The sequence below is a fragment of the Pogona vitticeps genome, chromosome 2 (assembly GCF_051106095.1).
Source record: "Pogona vitticeps strain Pit_001003342236 chromosome 2, PviZW2.1, whole genome shotgun sequence".
Lineage (NCBI taxonomy): Eukaryota > Metazoa > Chordata > Lepidosauria > Squamata > Agamidae > Pogona > Pogona vitticeps.
Window position 1 is genome coordinate 295,177,375 of NC_135784.1, and position 23,755 is coordinate 295,201,129.

Genomic DNA, 23,755 nt, shown 5'->3' on the forward strand with positions numbered 1-23,755 from the left:
AAAGGTGTAAGTTCTGAATAATAAATTCTGAAATTCAACCAATCTGTTAAAAGTTAATTATTTTGAAATCTCACACTGTGATCAATCAGCTTTATAGGCACTATAAGACTTTATTTTTCTTATACATATTGAAACAGACTAAAAATTGCAGTATGATGTCATTGTCATTTAGTCGTGTCTGACTCTTCGTGACCCCATGGACCAGAGCACGCCAGGCCCTCTTGTCTTCCACTGCCTCCCGTAGTTGTGTCAAATTCATGCTGGTTGCTTTGAAGACACTGTCCAACCATCTCATCCTCGGTCGTCCCCTTCTCCTCTTGCCTTCACACTTTCCTAACATCAAGGTCTTTTCCAAGGAGTCTTCTCTTCTCATGAGATGGCCAAAGTACTGGAGCCTCAGCTTCAGGATCTGTCCTTCCAGTGAGCACTCAGGGTTGATTTCCTTCAGAATGGATAGGTTTGTTCTCCTTGCAGTCCAGGGGACTCTCAAGAGCCTCCTCCAGCACCACAGTTCAAAGGCATCAATTCTTCGGTGGTCAGCTTTCTTTATGGTCCAGCTCTCACTTCCATACATCACTACAAGAAAAACCATAGCTTTGACTATTCGGACTTTTGTAGGCAAGGTGATGTCTCTGCTTTTTAAGATGCTGTCAAGGTTTGTCATCGCTTTCCTCCCAAGATGCAGGCGTCTTTTAATTTTGTTGCTGCTGTCTCCATCTGCAGTGATCATGGAGCACAAGAAAGTAAAATCTGTCACTGCCTCCATATCTTCCCCTTCTATTTGCCAGGAGGTGATGGGACCAGTGGCCATGATCTTGGTTTTTTTGATGTTGAGTTTTAGACCTTTTTTTGCACTCTCCTCTTTCACCCTCATTACAAGGTTCTTTAATTCTTCCTCACTTTCTGCTATCAGAGTGGTATCATCTGCATATCGGAGGTTGTTGATATTTCTTCCGGCAATCTTAATTATGGCTTGGGATTCCTCCAGTCCAGCCTTCCGCATGATGTATTCTGCATATAATTTGAATAAGCTGGGGGATAATATACAGCCTTGTCGTACTCCTTTCCCAATTTGAACCAACCAGTTGTTCCATATCCAATTCTAAATGTTGCTTCCTGTCCCACGTATAGGTTTGTCAGTAGATAGATAAGGTGGTCAGGCACTCCCATTTCTTTGAGGACTTGCCATAGTTTGCTGTGGTCCACACAGTCAAAGGCTTTTGTGTAGTCCATGAAGCAGAAGTAGATGTTTTTCTGGAATGCTCTGGCTTTCTCTATAATCCAGCGCATGTTTGCAATTTGGTCTCTAGTTCCTCTGCCCCTTCGAAATCCAGCTTGTACTTCTGGGACTTTTTGGTCCACATACTGCTGAAGCCTACCTTGTATGATTTTGAGCATAACCTTGCTAGCGTGTGAAATGAGTGCAATTGTACGGTAGTTGGAGCATTCTTTGGCACTGCCCTTCTTTGGGATTGGGGCAGTATGATGTAGATATATCTAAATCATTTCATTCTGACTTAAGGCCTAATTATGAAATAGATATTTTGCATTTCTTGATGGATGATTCGTAATGGGAAGGGGGAGTTTGTTGATGCTGATTGTTGTGGATGACTTGGAAATTTCTATTAATACCAGCCATGGTATATTTCTGAAGCAGCTGTCTGAGATAAAACTTGGAAGTGTTCTTTTGCTGTGATTATGATGCTTAGAGGGGTGACTGAACAATGTGGTGCTGAAACACTTACGAGGTTATAGTGTTCCTCAAGGTCCTATCTTGTACCCCATGCTCGGAGAAATCATTCACAATTCTGGGGTTTGCATTTAGGTTAACAACTGGAATTTTAATGTAGTGTTGTTTGCTGGTTCCAAGGCAGGCCATGGAATAGAAATTCAGTCTTATTGGATATGGTAATATTCCCTTTGACTCAAATTTGTTCATTTTTGAACGGTGGTCAGGAGTACATTTGCTAGTGCATCAAGTGCTCTCATTTCTGCAAGTCTCTTAATCTAGCCACAGTGCTGCATGACTCTGCATGTGGTCATGTGGGGGAAATAGATTGCAATTTGGCTTGCTTGTAGATACAATCTCTTTCCTGGTGATCACATGACACATAGGGAGATGCTCTCCAGCCTGACCCTGATCTGTGCGGGGAATGCTTATATTAGAAAGAACAGCAGCTGGTAAATTAGTGCTGATAACAAAATGTGACTGGATGTTGGAATGGCTTTCTTGTCTAGAATTTGGAGACTAAGTTGGCAACTGAGTTTATAAGTCTAGCAATCATCTGACAAATTAAATGCATTTGATAGAAGAGTCTGAGAATACAATTTTTAAAAAACCAAGAGGACCTTATCTCTTATCTCTTATTTTTTAAATACATTTTATTATTTTTTCACTCTATCTACATTTGATTTGTCAAACATCATGTTACGTGATTTGCTTAAAATTATCAATTATTTGTTTTTTACATCTCAGTGTCTTCCCAGTTGCCCCCCGAAATTCCAGACATCTTTCAAAATTCAAACCATTCATGTACGTATTTTAGTATATAATATTGGCTACTGTCATAATATTACTTTCATAGTGTACAATATTCTCAAGATCTTCTAATAACATTCTTAATAAAAGTAGTTCCAGATCCATGCCCCAACCTTATATCTAGTTTAATTTACCTAAAAAGAAAACCCACCATATTACATTTTTACCCTGGTTAGAGCTCCCTTATTTCAATTTAATTCTCCTTTTTAATATAAAGGATATGCTCCTTTACAATTCCCGAAGTTAGATATATACATGCTTTTCAACATTAAGGGCCCCCTTCCTATTTCTCCCTTTTTCATCTTTCTAAGTAATTCCCTCTCTTATTTCTCTTTTTTCACTTTTTGTTTCTGTCTCTCTAAGCATTCTGCCATCTTTCATGCCCTCTGAAACTATTTTGTGCATCTGATTTATCTCCACTAGATCTTTATGCACTTGGTCTATCTTCAATACTGTAGCTCTTCCAGGCTTTTTAAAATTAATTTTGCTGATTTTCTCCCCTCGTCTTCCCTTAATACTCTCCTCAGATCCAAGATTGAAGTTGTTTCTCTTAGGTTTTCCCCATTAATTTCCTCCAGCTCCTCTTTTGATTGGCATACATCATCTGGCACACACTCATTTCCTTCTTCGTTATTCCTTGTCTCTTGTTCCCTGTCTCTTGTCTAATTCTTCAGATGTTCATTGAATAATTTTGCCTCTTGGTAGTGGGATTTCACTATTTCTAGTATTGTGTGAAGGGTAGATTTTGTTTCATCCCAAAATTGTCCTTGTTGTGCCATTCTGTTCCAGGTGTCCAAGATCTTAAGCCAAGATTCGAAACCCCCAAGTCTCACAGTCCAGTTCGATGAGTGTATCTGTGGCCTAATTGAGCCCTGATAAATTGATGCTAGCCAAACAGATATTCCAAGTCTCCAGAGTCAATTCAAAGAATCCGCTTTGGCTAAATAGACCTGAACCAAAATGTAAACCCCCAAAGTACCAAAGTACAATGCAATGGTTGTATCCGTGGCCTGATGGCCTTATTCCCACAGGTTTATGCCAGCTAGTCAAACACAAACACTTCCAGCTCCCGGGGCAGCTTCAGAGGATCTACTTTGGCCAAATAGGCCTGAACTGAGGTTCAAAACCCCAAAGTATCACAGTCCAATTCAGTGTTTGTATCCATGGCCTGGTAGCCTCGTTCCCGCAATTATGCATCAGCCAAAACTGAAATTCCAAGTCCCTGGAGGTGGTTCCAAAAAGTTCACTTTGGCCCAATATCCTGATTCCCAAAGTACAGTTTAAAAAGATCCACTTTAGGGTTAATTTGTCTATGTTCCAGCCAGGCGTGAAAAAATCAAAAGGAAATAAAAAACAGGTTTCCACGCTTTAAACAGCAGTAGAGTGCCCAAGGTCACTGTTCTGGGCATTATGCCAAAAGACTTCAGGTAGCCAAAATATAAGATAACTCCAGACTTAACTAGTAATAGCTTACGAGAAAATTTCTTAAGATTTATAACTCCAAATTATAATATTCTTAAAATATATTTTAAATGTATTTAAATGAATAGTTAATGTCCCATTAATCTTTAAATTATTTTCTTTGCATCAACTATCCCTCTCTCCAGATTTTCTGCCACTCTATGAGTGATGAGATTGATAGAAGATTCTTTTTTCTGTACATATATAGGAATTGTCTTCTCCAGGGGAATCATAAACAATTAGTTGTAAACATATATCTCACCTGATAATAACACTGATGTTGAATAGCTGATTGTTGCTTCTCTTATTGCCAGCTGCCGACGACTTGCAAGCAAGCTTCCTAGCTACTTGTTTCTGCCCGTTCGCTGATTGGGGAGTTTCCTGGATCAAACGGGGATGACCGCCATCCCCCCCGTTATCAACAGACTTTCCCCCCAGTTCACCAACTCTTCTGAGTGGTTTTGATACCCTGGGGTGTCCCAAACAGGTCAGAATTCAGCCCAGGGGACAGAGCTCCGTCCTCCTCCTGCTGTCTTGTCGCAGCATCAAGCCGGTCTCCTCTTATTTATGACTCTGCAAGTCATAAAAATATGATTAAGTGTAACTATGTAAGAGTTTGGAATGATAGGTAATGCATTTATTTGACCAAGACTTTAGAGTATCAGGATTTTTTCTTCCTGGGTTTGGAATCTCAATAAAGATACCTATAAAAGCATATGGAATCAATATCTCTTATATATCCAAAAGGATCCCCAAGATTTCTACCAATGCAAATGTCTAAAACAACACAGCCATAGCTATCAGCACTATAACTTTTAATACAGACTTTAGTTCAACTGATGTGTCATAATTCCTTTGAAACAGTAACTCATACATGCCCTTTATGTTTTGGCTTGAAAACAAGTTTGCAAATTAGATTTTAGGAAGCTGTACCTTCTCTATTACTCACTCTTTGCTTTAATTCCTAGGTGTAGTGACCTTTCCTTAATCCATCAAAAATATCTTCCAAACATCCTCTGCCTACACATTAGGAAGACTTCTTATATCCAGCAATAATGTCTCCAATTTTGTTCTACCCGCCCTCCTCTCGTAGCATCTTTATAACCATCTTTACCTTTCTTAACGCTTACCACTCAAGTGTTACAGCTGGAAACATTTTCTTATACAAGGAAAACAAAGGGGCACGAACACAAAGACAGCACCATCATAAAATAATAAATAATAAAACTACTACTACTACTACTACTACTAATACTAATACTAATACTAATAATAATAATAATAATAATAATAATAATAATAATAATAATAATAATAATAATAATAATAATAATAATAATAATAATAATAATAATAATAATGATACTACTAATACTACTAATACTAATACTAATACTAATACTAATAATACTACTAATAATAATACTACTAATAATAATACTACTAATAATAATACTACTACTACTACTACTACTAATACTAATACTAATACTAATAATAATAATAATAATAATAATAATAATAATAATAATAATAATAATAATAATAATAATAATAATAATAATAATAATAATAATAATAATAATAATAAAGGGTAGCTCACAAGGCAACAAAGTGACTGGATACTTCTTCACATTTCTCCAGCACTCTTCTGAAGTGTTACCAGCATTACATAGTTTCTGAAATCTTTACACAAACTGAATACAACAGGCAAGGACTGTACTGCAGATGGAAGTTGAAACTCATAAGGTCACCCCATAAGTACCCGAGCTGCAAGCTGAAGGGTGAACTTCAGAACTCATAATTTTTAAACACTGCACTGATCTGTGCAGTAGAACCTTTACTTTGGAGGACAGGCCTGTCCCCCGAGATTCACCTGGCACCCTCGCTGTGAGTTTTTAAGAAGAAGCTAAAGACTTGGTTCTTCAGGCAGGCTTCCCCCCCCCCCCCCCGTCCATCACTTAGTTCCCTGTGTTTTCCCATCTTGGACTTTTCTTACTTTTTTTGTTTGTTTGGATATTGTCTGTTCTAATTCTTGTTTTATATTGCTCGGACTGTAAGCCGCCCAAAGTAGATTTGTTTGACTCTAGATGGGTGGGGTAAAAGCCAAATACAGTGGTGCCTCGCTTAACGAGCGCACCGTATAACGATGAAATCGCATAGCGATCCGTTTTTTTGGATCGCTAATGCGATCGCTCAACGTTTTTTTAATGGGGAAAAATTCGCTTTGCGAAGACCGGTAAGCGTTTCGCTTACCGATCTTCGCAAAACGAACCCCGCCGATCAGCTGTTCGGCGGCCAAAATGGCCGCCGGAAGCCGGGAAATGGCCCAAAATGGCCGCGCGCAGCGTTTTCGCGCCCTCGTTAAGCGAGGCGAGGGCGCAAAAATGGCTGCCGGCCATCCTGAAGCTTCGCTGAACGGTGAGTATTTGGCCTATTTGGAACGCATTAAACGATGGAAATCGCTGCCCCGGAACGGATTAACCTCGCTATGCGAGGCACCACTGTAAATAAATAAATAAATAAATAAATAAAACTTGGTGTTCCTATTTATACACATATTTTCCATTTATAAGACACCCCCTTTCTAACCCAAAATTAATAAATCTTAACTTAGCTTTGAGTATTCAGCCTCTGAGCTCAGAATGCTCAGACATTACAAGTCCCTGTTGCATCTGAGCTTACAGGCTCCACCTCCAACGAGATGTGTTCAGTTGGTTTGTTCAGCATCAGCTGACATCAGTTCCATAAGGCTTGTGATTGAAGGAAGCCTGTTTACAGAGGCAAGGCATGAGCAATTTTGTTCTCTCCTCAGCTTACTTCAGTGTATAAGATGTCCCTCCATTTTTAGTGTAATGATCTTATACAGTGATGCCTCGCAAGACAAATGCCTCGCAGGACAAAAAACTCACAAGACAAATGTTTTGACAATGGGGTTGGTGACTTGCAAGACAAATGTTCCTATGGCCGTGCTTCGCAAGACGAATGTTTTCCGTTTTTTTGTTCCTGCCTCATGTTTGCTGATTTTTAAATGTTTTTCTATGGTGTTTAAAAAGTTAAAGATTTTTGATTGAAATTTTTGAAATCATCTGCACAATATGTATGGCTTCAAAGAGCACTTAATAAACCCTTTGTAAACCAAATGTGACTTTGTTCTGACTTTTTTTGCCCATAGGAACGCATTAATTAGATTTCATTCCTATGGGAAAATGCGTTTCGCAAGATGAATTTTTCGCAAGACAACATTAACCACAGAACGAATTAAATTCGTTTTGCAAGGCACCACTGTACATGGAAAAATACAGTACTTGCTGTAAACTACAACAATTTGAATCCCTTCTCATTATACTATGGAGTTTGTGTAATTTTTTTTAATTATAGGCTTATCAGTGGGCTACTTTCCTAGTTGTCCAGAGCTACAGATTTTACACAAGAGGCAAACAGTTTTCCATTTTAAAAAGTGTTCAAGCCTTTCTGTGGCATACAGAAGATTAGAAAGTGGCAAGCAAGGAGAATACATTCTAATCCATGTGGTATAAAGAGCACCTAATCTCTGCTAAGAGTCCCTGGACTGCAAGGAGAACAAACCTATCAATTCTAAAGGAAATCAAACCTGAGTGCCCAATGGAAGGACAGATCCTGAAGCTGAGGCTCCAATACTTTGGCCATCTCATGAGAAGAGGGGACTCCCTGGAAAAGACCTTAATGTTGGGAAAGTGTGAAGGCAAGAGGAGAAGGGGACGACAGAATGAGATGGTTGGACAGTGTCATCGAAGCAACCAATATGAATTTGACACAACTCCGGGAGGCAGTGGAAGATAGGAGGGCCTGGCGTGCTCTGGTCCATGGGGTCATGAAGAGTCGGACACGACTGAACGACGACAAATCTCTGCTATCCCACTAACCCCCTTTCAAAAGTGCCAGCCTGATGTAGCAAAAAGCAGAATTCCCCCAGCATAGCTATTGGCTGCAGGATTCTGGGAACCGTAGCCCAGAACTACCTTTTCTGGCTTCTTCCCAATCTAGCATCAATAGCATACTAGGTGAAATTTACAGAATGATTGGAAGATGGGCTTATCAAGTGATATCTACACAAATGTTATTTCTTATTTCCATTTCAAGAGTACTATAGTAAGGAACTGGAGTACAGGAGCATAAGGTACTCAAATGATCTCAAAGAAGAGGCTGGGATAGCACAGTGACAAAGTTCTAAAATTATGGTGTGCATTATTAATTTACTAAAGGAATTATTTGGTTACAGAATATAACCAATAAAATACAGTTTTACAATCTTCATAAAATGCCAACAGAATTCTCATACTTGAATCCATGGCATCATGGGTATTACACTGCTACTCCTCAAAGCTTATGCTACCCATCTTACCAGCAACAACCAAGAGCTATCTCACATACTGAAACAGGCAGATTAATCCAAGGAACAAGATGCTACAAGATAAGGTACTGTATAGAGTTGCTCTGGTGGCCAGTTAGAAGAGCACATCAAGGACTCTTGATGTACAACTTTCAAGTTGAAGCATCTTACAGTGGGAAATCATGGAGTGTCTGGGAATTCACTGACTCCCCACAATATGTGGATGTATTAGTGTTGACAATGCAGTTCTCCTTGTGCAAGGAGATCACATCCAGCTCCAGCTCCCAGATAATCTTGAATCGAAAGCTGTGGGTGATGACATTTGTACAGAACACTAACTGTCACAATGGACTCATTAATGGGCATGTAGGGAGAAACTGCATGATTGTTTGAAAGCTAAATTTGAATTTATGTACTTTCAGAAGGACATCTGGTCTCTCACAGTAATGTAATAACAATGGCACAATTATTATGTGAAAAGGCATTCCTGGGAAAAGCCCAAAGAACACTCGGATTAGTTTAAATTGCTAGACAATATTATTGTAATGCAATTGTGTAATAGAATTATGTTATCTATCGTATATAACTTATTACTAAGAATTACTTTTCAAAATAAATAGGATGAAATTACAAATGATTCAGACTTAATGATGGATAATTTCTCTCCTTCTATGGTGTAACAATTTTTTTAGTTACATTATCGTGACTGGGTAGCCTAGTTAAACAGTCGTAATACTGACTTATACTGTTGAATGAAAAACTTTCAAAGGTATTTTCTAAAAAACAATCAAAGTAAGTTTTATTTACTTTTGAAAAACAGAAATGCTAAAGATTTACTTTTGAGCAATTAGCATAATTAGCTATGACTGTGACTAATTTTCTCCCTTGGAATGCTACTACAGTAGTTAATTTTTTGGAACTAAGCTTCCAAGATCTGAGTATGGCTAATACAAGATGAAATCCAATATTAGTTCCTACTAAAACAAAAATCGCTGGAACTTTCATTAGTAGTGAATTTCATTTAAATGGGTTTATTAATTTAAATGTTTTATTTAAGTTGAAACAAAATGTTAAAACCCAAGTAGATTCATTGTGCGTCTTTAATACTTATTTTGTATGTACTGTACAATTTTAGCAAATACCATATATACCATTTTAGACCAGTGTTTTTTCGACCATCATTAGAATTCAGTATAAAAATATGATACCTATGAACCCATGGAAATCAATTGGCTTAAGCAGTTATAATTCTGACCCTCTCATAAGGGCTCTCAGGTGAGTTACAGTGTTCACATTGTGAGTACTGTAGCAGAGACAAACAGTTCTCAAGTGTCTCAGCTTTACTTACGTTAGTCAGAAAGCGAGTACAGGTATTGGCATGCAAACACTATAATGTAGTAGTTTTCTATTCCTGAACGATCTTACAAAATACTTAACATTACAAATTTTTACTTTTATATGTACAGTATATATATTCTGCATTTTAAAAATTCAAGCAGAAAGTTCACAGTAAATTTAAAACTGAAACCTTCTGTTTGATTAAAATTGGATACCCGTAATAGAAATCTGAAGCTCTTGATAACAATCACAGAGACAGTCACGTAAATAATTTCAGACATAGCAAGGGCAGAATTAAACAGGTTGTATTACCTCCTGATAATGAGGACAAACAAAATAAAGATCTTGCAGTTCGTTTTCTAGAAAGCTGTACAGCATGTTAGTATTTTATTTCAAAAGCATTTTAAAATAATTCTTGCAGACTTTCAAAATCCTCCCACGGGAGGCCAGGCTGGCCTCTTTTTTGCTGTCCTTCCACAAGCTGGTGAAGCCCTTTCTCTTCAGGCAAGCTTTCCCTTCCTGCCTGAGTGGGCTTTTCAAACAGATTGTTATGCCTTACTGCTTTGAAAGTGTTTTTGGTGCTGCTTTTGTTTACCCTTTTTAGTCTATTTGTTTGATCCTTTTCAGTATTTGTATACTTACTGGTTTTGGCTTTAAATATTTTATTTGGCCCTTTTTAAGGAGAAAGGTGGAGCAAAAATATTTTAAATCAATCAATCAATTTTCATTTTCCACCACTGATTTATCAGGGCCATCTCTATCATTTGACAGAGGGACGGGGCAAGTATATTTGGTGGGGACACAGGAAGGGGCCTTATCTGTCACTGTACACAGACTCTGGAACTCCCTTCCCACAGGAGGCCAGGCTGGCCCCATCTTTGTTTTTCTTCCGCAAACGGATGATGACCTTTCTCTTCAGACAGCCTTTCTCTTAGTGACTGACTGTCTGGTAGTGGATTTTAAATGGAGTGTTGCATCTTCTTCCCTTGAATCTGTTTTCGGTGTTGATTTTGCATTCAATCTATTTTTCATGTTGATTTTTTCCCCCATTTTTAGTATGACATTTGGTTCTTTACCTGTATAACTGCTGTTTTCAGCTTTTAAATATTGTCTTTCAATGATGTAATCTGCCTTGGGTCCTTTTTAAGAAGAAAGGTGGGCTAAAATATTTTAAATACATCATAAATAGAATGTGGTGGGGGCAATAATTTAGTAATTTTAGGACAGAACTGTGCATGCTGTTTGGCCTGTCTTGTCCAGCTGCTGAATGGAAGTATGTGTCCTAACCTGGCAATCAAAGATTTGTTGTCATCCCCAACTTTTAACAGTTATATGAGAGACAAAGCCCTAGAGGTGCACCTTTCCCTTTGCATGAGGAGAAAACAGGATGATAATCTTCCTCAGAACTGCTGGATAGCTCAGTGGTTAGGCATCTTTGGCAGTTCAAATCCCCACTGTGCCTCCTCCACAGGGGCTGGACTTGATGATCCATAGAATCCCTTCAATCTCTGCTGTTCTAACATTATTATAATATTGTCATGTTGCAGAGAAATAAAGTGGGCCTGTTGAATTCCTACCTCTACAGTGGATATAAAGAGTTTACACACCCGTTAAAATGTCAAGTGCCTGTGATGTAAAAAAAGGAGACAATGATAAATCATTTCACCTTTGGTGTACTGTTTATTATAATAGAGATTTTTTGTTGTTTAGTTGTTAAGTTGTGTCTGACTCTTCACGACCCCATGGACCAGAGCACACCAGGCCCTACTTGTCTTCCACTGCCTCCTGGAGTTAGGTCAAATTCATGTTGGTAGCTTCAATGACACTGTCCAACCATCTCACCCTCTGTCGTCCCCTTCTTTTTAAGATGCTGTCTAGGTTTGTCATGGCTTTCCTCCCAAGAAGCAGGCGTCTTTTAATTTCATGGCTGCTGTCACCATCTGCAGTGATTATGGAGCCCCAGAAAGTAAAACCTGTCACTGCCTCCATATCTTCCCCTTCTATTTGCCAGGAGGTGATGGGACCAGTGACCATGATCTTAGTTTTTTTGATGTTGAGCTTCAGACCATTCTTGGCGCTCTCCTCTTTCACCCTCCTTAAGAGGTTCTTGAATTCCTCCTCACTTGCTGCCATCAGAGTGGGATTATCTACATATCAGAGGTTCTTGATATTTCTTCCCGCAATTAATTCCCGTTTGGGATTCCTCCAGTCCAACCTTTCGCATGATGTATTCTGCATCTAAGTTACTGTAAATAAGCAGGGATACAATATACAGCCTTGTCTTACTTCTTTCCCAATTTTGAACCAATCTGTTGTTCCATTTCCAATTCTAGCTGTTGCTTCCTGTCCCACATATAAATTGGTAGCGCTAGAGAAAAGAATTAGGGTGGGTTCTGCTAAGCCCCCCCCCTTTTTTTTTGGCCACTGCAGTGAGTGGAAATGTTTTGACCAGCCATCTATGGTCTTTGCCGTTTACAAGCGACTTTCAGCACAAAATCCTGTTTCGTTTTTCCTTATTTGTCCTTGCTGGATATATTTTATCTGTTAAGTTGTTGGGCAACGCAGTAAGCCCTAAACCCCAATATTTTTCTCAGTTCATCATCCCGGCGACAAAAAAAAAAGAAAAGAATAGGAGAAAACATGGAGGAAAAGCACTGCGCTTGAGGAAAACTACATTTCCCGGCGGCCTCTGCGCAACCGTCGCACGCCGTACTCAGCCGACTCGTGATGACAGCCGTCCCAAGTCGCTCCTGCAGAGGGAAAGCCGCGCTCGCCAAGATCTACATTTCCCAGTGGCCCGTCCCTCTCTTCCTCTCTTCCCCCCCCCCGCCCCAACTCCAAGCAGCGCCTGCGCAAAACCGCGGCCTGACTTCTCATTTCGCCGTTGGAACCTTGTCGGTGGGCGGTGTGGGAGGGAAAAGGGAGAGGCGGCTGATAGCAGGAGCGCGCGTGCAACGGCAGCGGCGGCCGCGAAGGGCAACGAAGGCACGACCCCAAGTGTTTCCACCGTCGCCATTTCTGTCAGCCCGGACCCATGATTCCCATATGCCCGGTAGTGTCTTTCACCTATGGTAAGCAGCAACCATTGCCGAGCTGGTCAAGGAAGCGGGGGGGGGGCGAGGGAGAGAGAGAGGAGGGAAGCTGAGGGGAAAGAGGGGCGACATCTTGCCTCAGGTGTTGGTTCTGACTGGGTCCCCCCCTCTTTTTTTTTTGTTTTTCTTTTCTCTCCTCTCTCGCTTTTCTCGTCACGCCATGGCGCTGCTGCAGTGCCCAGCCGGCTGGGGGAAGATGCCAAAATGGCCACCGGCAACTACTTCGGATTTACCCACACCGGAGCTGCTGCCCAGTATAGGTAAAGAGGGGCTCTTCGGAGGGTGCCACGTTGTGGAAATTTCCACCGGCTTATCCTTCGCTAGCGCGGTTCTGCGGGAGGGTTTGCAGAAAAGCAGCGTCTCTCTCTCCCCCCCCTTTACCCCGCCCTTGCGCACGCATCTGTGTTTATGCGTCCAGACGTCGCTGGCTGGGCGGCCGTGAGAAGGCGGAGCCCCGCGAGCGCCGGGCCTCCTGGAGACCTGAGCAAAGAGCTTGCATCGGGCCCTCCACGCTTCGCCTCCCACCTCCCTCCTTCGGCCGCTCATGCCTTGGAGCCAATCTTAAGGACTCAACCTCTCTCGTGTCAGCCCTGTAGGGTTGAGTGGAGCTTGCTTCCGATTAAAGATGCCTGGTATTGCGGCTTTCAGGGTTCGTTTTAGTGAAATCACATGGATCTTAGTCACAGTTTAAATCACTACTCAGAAAACCTTGGTTTAGTAAGGTGCCCTTTTGCTTTTTGTAACATCTATCTCTATTGTATTCACAGAGGCTTTCACCGTGGGGATCTAATGGTTGTTGTGGGTTTTTCCGGCTCTTTGGCCGTGTTTTGAAGGTTGTTCTTCCTAACGTTTCGCCAGTCTCTGTGGCCGGCATCTTCAGAGGACAGCGCAGAGAACCTCCAATATGCAGATGATACCACAGAATGCTGTCCTCTGAAGATGCTGGCCACAGAGACTGGCGAAACGTTAGGAAGAACAACCTTTAGAACACGGTCAAAGAGCCCGAAAAACCCACAACAACCATCTATCCCTGTTCTTTGTTTTTTCACAATCCCCTTGCTTAGATTGATTCCACCTCTAATAATCCACTCTTTGTTGATACTTCTAATATCTAAAAGTGTGTACTGCTGGGCAAGGTGATTGTGAAAAATATCTGTTGTGAAAGCAGGTGTACACTTTTTGAAAATTCTCAGATCACATCCAGATCCACTCAGTTCCCTGCCCTGAGTGTGCAGTTTCAGAAAAGAGATGTAAGAATGTCATTTGTTTACAAGGATTTGCAGATGGGCAGTTGCAAGGGTTTTGCACTGTAATGGAATCAGAATTGCTCAGGCTTAAAAGCAATCATGGAGATTTTAATTGGGCTTTAAAGTATTTCCATTTATAGCAACTTGGGAGGAAAAAGGCTCTGAAATAGCTTCAGCCAAAGCTGGAAAATGGGTGTGATTACTCTGTTACATTTTGTTTCGATATACTGCTCTTAAGCTGGATATACTGTATGTTTGGAGATGCAAAACCATTTTGAGAATCGCAGATTTTATATAGATATTTACTGGATTGAGTACGGGGTGCCAGTGAAAAGACAGCATAAACAATCTATACTGAAGCCTGTAAAATGGAGGCTCCAATTAAGGAAATAATGCATTCTATTTTTCAAACTTTAAAAAAACAGTAATAGTCTCTCATAGAATTAAGATTTATAATCTTTATTTCATAACAATATTTTAAAGCTATGGCCATGTAGTTATTTTTAACATGAATCATTTTTTGTAATAAGAAAATCATTGATCTCTTCATATTTTTCCCAGATCATGCAAAGCTCATTCCTCTAAAATCTATGCCTTTTCCCTTGTTTTTTAAAATAATTTCTGGAAACTTTTTTACAGATGTTTGCTAAATAGAGTGGAGCTTAGCAGTGTCACACTTCTTATGCTGAGTTCATTTTGGAGTCAGACCCTCCCAGATGGAATCTTTTAATTATTTTGTCTGTTGGCTTTAAAGAGACAAATACTCTGGATCATTTAATCTTTCCTCAAGAAATTATTTTTCAAAAGTTGTTTTTTGAAACCATATGATTTCTGGTGCTCTATAAAAACGAATATCAGCATATCCTGGTTCTCTACAACCAACTGTGCTCACTTACAGCAGTATATGTTGCTGTCTGAACAAGTCCTCAGTTAGAGCATTTTCACCAGTAAGGACTGCAGCCTTCACAACTTAATTTAGCATGATATAAGTATTGGTATATGGTGAATAAGGTCTGGTAGTTTATTGTAAGTCATGGTTTGGAACTAAAATAGGGAGGTGCACAGTGGAAATTTTCATATTTCTTTAGTTTTGGGTTATTTGGGGGGGATGCCTCTTCTGATTTGGTATTTTTTGTGAACTGATTCTTTCATTTTACGTGTAAAGGAAAGGGTTTTTCAGAGTTCCTATTTGTGTTTTCTGACTCTCCAAAATCCATAAAGAACTCTAAAAAACTGCTGCAGATGAACAAAAAGAAGCAAGGCTACAGCAACTCAGTCTGTTCCAAAATCAGCTAGTGCTAAATTTAAAAAAAATCAGATCTATGCAAGCACTAATTTATACTATCACGTTCCGAATAATAAGACATAAGACATAAGAAATTTATTTGTCATTGCGCTCACAAGTGGGTGCAACGAAATGAGGTGCTCTTCCCCAAGGTAAAACTGGACAACACTACAAAAAAAAGTTAAAATATACACAACTTTCATCATCCAAATATAGATACCCCGTTTTCTCTCAGCAATTAAAATCCACCAAAAACCTATGGCCCCACATTTAAACTCAATACTGCACTTGGGTAAAAACTGTTCTTGAATCTGCTTGTCCTTGCTTTCAATACCCTGAATCTCCTTCCTGATGGTAATAGTTTAAAGAGCTGATATCCCGGATGAGAGGAGTCTTTCAGTATGTTAGATATCTTCCTCTTACATCTGTTCTTATACAATTCTTCCAAAGAGGGGAGTGAACAGCCAATGATGTTTTGGGCCGTCTTAATCACCCTTTGAATTGCCTTTTTCTCTGCCACTGTGCAGCTCGTGAACCATACACAGAGACAGTAGGATAATATGCTCTCAATCGAACTCCGATAGAAGGTGATTAACAAACTCTCAGTCAATTGTTGCTTTCTAAGAATCCTTAGAAAATACAACCGTTGTTGTGCCTTCCTGATTAACGCAGCGGTGTTTGCACTCCAAGTCAGGTCATTTGTTATGATAGTCCCAAGAAACTTACATTCAACCACCTGTTCCACACAAACTCCATCTATATACAGTGGCTGAATGTCTGCTCTTTTTTTCCTATAGTCCACTATGAATTCCTTGGTTTTTTGGATGTTAAATAAAAGATTGTTTTTTTTGCACCAGCGGGATAGCTGTAATACCTCGTCCCGATACGCAGACTCATCATCCCCAGAGATAAGTCCTACTAGTGTAGTATCGTCTGCAAATTTGATAATCCTATTACTGGGATGGTTATTGGTGCAATCCGATGAATAAATGGAGAACAGTAGTGGACTAAGGACACAGCCTTGTGGAGTGCCAGTGCTGAGTATCTTGTCAGTAGAGATGTAGTCATTCAGTTTAACCCTTTGTGGACGATTTGTTAAAAAATCCAAAATCCACAGACAGATAGAATCTGGAAAATCAAGATCTTTAAGTTTGTCTATTAATCTGTGGGGTATAATGGTGTTAAAAGCAGAGCTAAAGTCCGCGAACAGCATTCTTACATAATTCCCTTGTGTTTCCAAGTGGGATAAAGCCATATAAAGCACAGTATTGATCGCATCCTCGGTTGATCTATTTTCTTTATAAGCAAACTGAAGCCCATCAAAGGGATGAGGAAGGCAGGAGATAATATATTTCCGAACTAACTGCTCAAAGCACTTCATTAAGATTGAAGTTAGTGCCACCGGCCTGTAGTCATTCGGACTGTTTGTAGGCAACGTTTTAGGCAGTGGAACGATGACGGAAGCCTTGAGACAGACGGGAACTGTGCATAGTGTCAGGGATCTATTAAAAATTACAGTCCATATCCCGGCTACCTGATCAGCACAGTCTTTTACCACCCGACCAGGAATTAAGTCAGGTCCAGCTGCTTTTCTGGAGTTAACCACTTTCATAGTCTGTCTCACATCCTGCTCATTCACAATGAAGGGGGGACTCTGCTGAGTAAATGATGGCAAACGAACAGTTTCAGTTTGATCGATCTCAAATCGAGCAAAAAAGTTGTTCAACTCCTCAGCCACCTCCACACCTCCGCCTGAGGAAACCTTTTTTGCTTTGTAGTTTGTTAGTTGTTGAACCCCCTGCCAAACTTGCCTCATGTTATTGCTGAGAAAGCAGTCTTCAATTCTCCTCTTGTATTCGGCCTTAGCTTGCTTAATGCCTCTCCTCAAATTCGTTCTTGCTGCACTGTAGTCTAGATCATCCCCAGACTTAAAAGCCTTATTTCTAGCATACAACAGGCGTCTAACCTTCCCGGTCATCCAAGGTTTTTGATTGGGATAAACCCGGATACGTTTATCCACTGTGACCGTGTCAATACAGTGTGCCATATACCCTAACACTGCAGCTGTATGTTCTTCCAGATCAGGATGGTCAAAAATTTCCCAATTTGTTTGTTCAAAACAGTCCTTTAACTGCTCCATTGCTCCCTCCGGCCAGCTTTTCACTGTCTTGACTACTGGCCCTGACTGTTTTCTCAGAGGAATATACTCCGGAGCTAAAAACAGGGACATATGGTCAGACTGGCCCAAGTGTGGCAATTGTAATATCCTGTATCCATTTGCAATATTCGTGTAGACCTTATCTAATAATAATATGAGTTTAGTGCCAAAATAAATCTCGACCTAGGCAAAACAATAGAAAAATGGCCAGCAGCACTGGCCACCTGGCACACAGAAGCCTACTTACCAAAGTACTAACAAGAATACAACACCATGAACAAGAAATTAGAGATACCCCAAGTTGTGCTGAACTAACAACAACCACTACCCACACAGCACAATGGCACAGTCACAAAGTCCACCCACCTGCCCCCCAAAGGAAACAAAACAATTCCCAATAAAACAACTGCAATATGGAATAAATACACAGTAAAATAAACACTTTTAAAAATCAGTAAGTTGGGGAAAGGAACTCCCCAGGTGGAAAAAAGAAAATAAAGTAAAAAAGTCACTCACAGAGACTGTTCCCAAAAACCAAGTAAAGGAAATGAGCAAATAAAGGGGAAAAAAGCAATCAGAGCCTCCCCACAAGCCAAAAGAACTAGAATATGTGGAGATTTCTGTCCCCTCTACCATTTTATGCCTTTGCATGTCTTCTTTGAATCTAGGAAATTTTGGGAGGGAATCCAAAATATGATCTCAAGGAAGTATGATGGCATGTGGAACTGCTGGGGAGCAGCAAAAATAATGCAATGAAGGAAGGAAAAGAAGCAGCAATCCCCAAATAGCAAAAGGGAATGACTCTTAAGGTACAACAGGAGAGTGACAGTCCAAGGTGAAGGATGCTAGGGTATAGCACACAGTAATCCAACCTACAAAGAATGACTAGATCAAAGAGCATTCCTTACTGAGTTCCAGGCAGTTTTACAGATTGAAATTTCCTGCATGCCCCACCCCAATTGACTGGCTGTTGATAGCCCCTGTGACACTGTTGAATGAAAAAAATCTGAGATGAGTTAATCGTCATTATAATCTTAGAACTGCAAAGCTGGAAAGGACCCTATAGATCCCTATGGATCATCAGATCCAGCCCCTGTCAGGGAGACATAGTGGGGAATCAAACTCCCAACCTTTGAGCTATCCAGACAAAGAATGAAAGGAGTACTGAAGAGTTCCTAAAAAAAACATAAGTTTTTTGGAAAATAAATCATTCCTGTTCTAGAGACGCTCTCTCAACAATAACTAAAAGAACACTAATTGCATGAAAAAGATATTTTGTGTTTTGGGTCTTTTATTTAAAGAAGGCCTAAAGATAACTGTGGAAAGCTAGCTCAGTAATAATTCTATAAAAGAAAATTGATCTGAAAATACTAGATAAGCTAGTATCTAGCATTGATAAGCCACTATGTATATCATCATACCTGTTTCAGGAACTGGGGGATAACACTTTCAACACTGTGACAGTGGTGGCTTTTATATGAGCTGTTGATGGATGTGCTGTGTTATCATAATAACCAACATGCTCACAGTTTGTAATTCTGGTGAGGGATTTTTGGCCTCTACTCCAGATGTGTTTGCCTTTATATCCCAGAAATCCTAGCTAGTGTAGCTGATAGAAAGGTATTATGGGGCTTAGACCTGACTGTCTGGAGGCCCAATATCTCCTATTCCCATAAATAATTCAGGCTGCTATATAGGGAAGTGTTTGTATTTTTATTTTTGGCAGTGTTGTTCCCTTTTACTGTACTCTAGATGGTGTTTATAGCTCCCTCTGTGTGAATGTTAAATAGAAGTTACTCTTATTCAGTGCACGTATTGAAAATCCTGAATTTTTCAAATGCAGTATTTAGCCTTATTAACTTGCACATGATCACAGGATATGAGTAGATAGATAGCTAAGACTTCATGAAGTGTGCTATTTATCTTTTTTACTGGTGATTGTGAACAGATTTGTCATTTATATTTTGACAGATTTTGATGAGCTAAGGGTGGTCTTTTTGAACAAGCAAAAGAGGAAAATAATTTCTTACTGCCCTTGCTTCAAATCTTGCCTCAAGAAGAAAGGAAGACAGTGCACAATATAGAAGAGATATATCTTGAAATAATATTTAACAACAAAACAACAAATTGTATAGGATGTTTCCATAACATCTTCCATGATTCAGTGAAATAATAATTTTAAATTCAAATAGAATATGTGTCATATTACAAATTGTGTATTGTACATATTGTTAGTAATCAGACCATATTTTATTTGAGAAAACTTACAATTAGATGTTAATTGTGTTAATCATGAACAATCTGATATATATGTTTTGAAAGGGGTAGCTGTGTTTAATCTGTTGTGCAAAATGAAGAAAGAATCCTTTACCTTAAAAACAAACAACAAAAAATCCTTAATGTGCCAAAGAACCTGATATGAATATTAAGTGCTTTGAATTGTTTCATTGCCATAATCCTATTGAGTTTGCACAATGTAAACCTAAATAGCATAACTAATGTGCATAATTTTTCCAGCTCACTGTTGCATGCTTGGACACACTCTGCTCATGCAGTCAGGTCATGCATCCAAGCAGAAAACAGCCCAAAAATTGTGGATAAAATTTTTTATATAATTTCCCTTATACATGTGCCATTTCAAAGTAGGATTCTGGCCATTATATACTGCACCCATTTATTTTGAATTCTAAATATAAATGCAAGAGTAGACACTACCTTTATATACCGCTTTAAAAAAATCATACAATCTATGAGCTTTCATGGATAAGGACAATGTAGCAGTGTGAAGAACTTAAAGTCCAAAAGTTGGCAAGATGGATTTCACTTTAAGTTCTTCATACTGGTACGTTCCTGATGAACCGGATGTCCCTCATCCCCAAAAGTTTATAGATTGTATGATGATCTTTTTAGTGCTCTATAAATGTATTGCTTGCTCTTGTATTTGTAATTTGAATTCAATTTCCCGCAAATGAGTGTTCACTTAAACTAATAGTTCAGTGTTCAATATTAAACAAACTTCCATTTTTTCCCATTACTTTATGAAGAGTCAATGCAAATGAAACTTACGTTGAAAGGCTTTTAATGTTGTAAGAAATTGCTACCTTTGGAAATAAGATTTGAAGAAAGTTATCCGGAACTGTCCACAGGGAAAGAAAGTATCTGTGAATATGTAATCAGGAGCATGGTCATTTCTCTTCTTAAGGAATCAACTGTAGTCAAGTTCTTGTCTGGCAGCAGCCTTAAAAAAACCCAGACCCTCTGCATTTTTATCAAGATCAGAATGTCATTATCTTAGCAATGACAAATAGAGTGACAAGTTCACAAATTAGTGTTACTTTAATTACAAATTGCACTGGATTAAAATCTTGACCATGGAGAGGGGTTGGACTTGATAGTCTCCAACTTCACTATTTTATAATTCATTGAAAACTGGTATTTCACAGAGATGAACCTTTATCTTGAAAATTGCTGTACATTAAAAAATCCAGCATTTTTCTTAGTTCAAATTAACATTTTAAGTACAATGCTCTTACTGTTTTTGCTTCACAGATGGTAAGTCACATGGAAATTGAAATGGTTGCGTGTGTAGGGTTTTAAGAATTGAAACAGCATTTTATTTAGAAAGCAGTTGCTTGTTCATATTAAATATTTGCATATTTCTTGGTATATTTAAATAAGTGTAGGCAAGGAGCAGATAAGTGCACATGCAGAGTGTTTCCGCTGAAACGGGTAGTTTGCATGTAATAATAATTGGTGACAGATTGGTAATTCTATTAGTTGTTTATAATGAGGAAGCATGCCAGTGTATGTTGCCTGAATGTTCTTGCCTGGCTTTTCACTTGAGTGACAATAGCTAAATTAACCTGAGTGTCATTAGCAAACAAAAGATTAGTGCTGGGATGAGGAACTTTATGGCCTGAGGGCTGAATTCTGATTATGGAAAGGTTGGAGCATACATTCCAGCAGTAGATAGTGGTAAAATCAGGATAGCTGAGGCTAAATATGATTGTTACTAAGTAAAGTATAACTCAGTTCTATGCATATATACTGAGATTTTGGACTACCCACTTCTTTAAAAAGCTAAAATGCTGCATTTAGTAAATTTAGAACGGCAGCTACATTTGCAGCTGCTCAAAATTTTTAATATCCCAGTCTCATCTAGACAACAGCTATCATCTTTGAACAATGGAAGAAATTTTGTGAATATGAAAAATATTTTATGAGTATAGAATATGTAATATTCTGTATATATTCTGTATCTCTGAAGTCTTTGATTTTGTTATCTGTTATCAAACATTCTGTCAAACATTCCATTCCTAACCTTCACCAAGTCTTCAATTCACTAATTATGATGAGAGCAGAAAATAGCCTCAAGTGAGATTGCCATATGACCACAGCATGTTTGGAAACCAATTGTAAAATGTCTGCAACCAAAAAGAAAAACGAAAATTGATGAACTCTTATGCATTGAAAAGGGACGTGGTGGCGCTGCAAGTTAAACGGCAGAAGCCTCTGTGCTGTAAGGTCTGTAGATATTCAGCTGTAAGATCAAATCCACATGACGGAGTGGGCACCCTCCCTTGTCCCAGCTCCCACCAACCTAGTGGTTCGAAAGCATGCAAATGCGAGTAGATAAATAGGGACCACCTTGGTGGGAAGATAACAGTGTTCCGTGTCTAAGTTGCACTGGCCATGTGACCATGGAAGATTGTCTTCGGACAAAACGCTGGCTCTATGGCTTGGAAACGGGGGTGAGCACCGCCCCCTAGAGTCGAACACGACTGGACAAAAATAGTCAAGGTTAACCGTTACCTTTACCTATGCATTGAAAACTATGTCAAAGGTGTTTTTCCCCTTCCAAATAGTTTAGCTGTGTGTTTGGAAATATGATTGAATGCTAACACCTTACTAGTACTAGTTTTGCAGTTTGCATGAGTACATTTACCTTGTACAAATAATTAAATGCTGTGAAATAATAAATTACTTTCTTAATACACTGCTCTAAGTTGATGGTATGAACCATGGAACATGCACTTCTCTTCAAAATCATAAATTTGCAGCTTTCTGTGAGGAATGTTGTGAAGTTTTCATGAATAATGCCATTCTTAGGATATTAATCAGAGAAGGATTTTTGAAAATTAATGTCATCTGTCTCCTTTTAATCAGTGTAGCCATGGCTAGCCCTCATGCAAAACTAGGACCGAACAGGGGAACTTCTCTTCTATCTATTCTCAGCAGTAAAGAAGTGACATTTGGGGCAACTGTAGCCTGTACTTGTGGAAGGAGTTTCAGTCTACCACAATCCAGTTACTAGCTCCAATGAATACATGACAGGTTAAGACTGTATCAGTGCTGTCCAGAGAAAATTGAAAATATATTGCTGTGCAACAGCCACCATAATTGCAGAAGGTGTTATAATGTTGAATTTTGATTATGGCTGGCCAGCTGTACTTCTTTATACAGTCAGAAGTTCTTCTCATTCAGGTTTTGCCCAGCTGCTGTCTTATACACGGCTGTATATACTGAAGTTGCTGAATGCTCTGAACACTTTGTTGTAATAATCTTCTTATCTAGGTAGGAGCAGACCTTATATAGTGTTATAGTATAATTATTTATTTGACTTGTGTCTTTGGACATTGTAGGTTGAGACCATCCAGGATAGTGCAATGCATAAATTGTGTCACCCAGGCAACAATATGTGTGTCATTCTTGCTATAGGTGTCAGAGATGGTTTGTACCTTTTCTCTCATTGATTTGTCATCAACAAGTGATATTAGCTTGTGTGCTAATTCATAGGCAGTTAACAATACTTTCTCGTTATTTTTAACTATGTAAATAATGCAGTAAAAGAGCCATTTAGCATTATCAATCATTATGTTTCTTCATTTACTTTGTCATAGATGAGAGGGAAACAATCTTCTTGCCTTTTTTCTACAGTTGATACAGGTTTCTCTGATTCAGGGGCAGATCTATTATGGAACTAATGAAGCTTATGCTTCAGGGCCCCTTATCCTGGAGGGGCCCCAGAAGCAACTTTCATCTACATTTTTTTTAAACTGAAGAATATAACAGTGGTTACCACGACCTCATTGCTGGTTGTGAAGGGCCCCCTATAATAGTTCAGGCTTCAGGGCACCAAAAATACAGTTCTGCCACCAGTCTGATTTATCATTTCATTATAGAAATGTCCTCCCAGGTGGGTGTAGATAACACAGTCATGATTATACAGTAGTGAAATTGAATTGACACTACTATCATTTTCC

The 23,755-nt window shown here is 39.2% G+C and overlaps 1 protein-coding gene across 2 annotated transcripts in view; it reads left to right on the plus strand.

The window, feature by feature from the left end:
- Positions 1-12,579: 12,579 nt before the first annotated feature.
- Positions 12,580-23,755, plus strand: part of ZFR (zinc finger RNA binding protein) — a 68,152-nt gene continuing 56,976 nt past the window's right edge. For both annotated transcript variants that reach the window (XR_013541573.1, XM_020807101.3), the window contains exons 1-2: positions 12,580-12,781; positions 12,978-13,062. Coding sequence is in view for 1 of the 2 variants with exons in the window: in XM_020807101.3 (XP_020662760.1) it covers positions 12,745-12,781; positions 12,978-13,062 (122 nt within the window). In the remaining variant the exon portion in view is untranslated. The remainder of the gene's footprint in view (positions 12,782-12,977; positions 13,063-23,755) is intronic.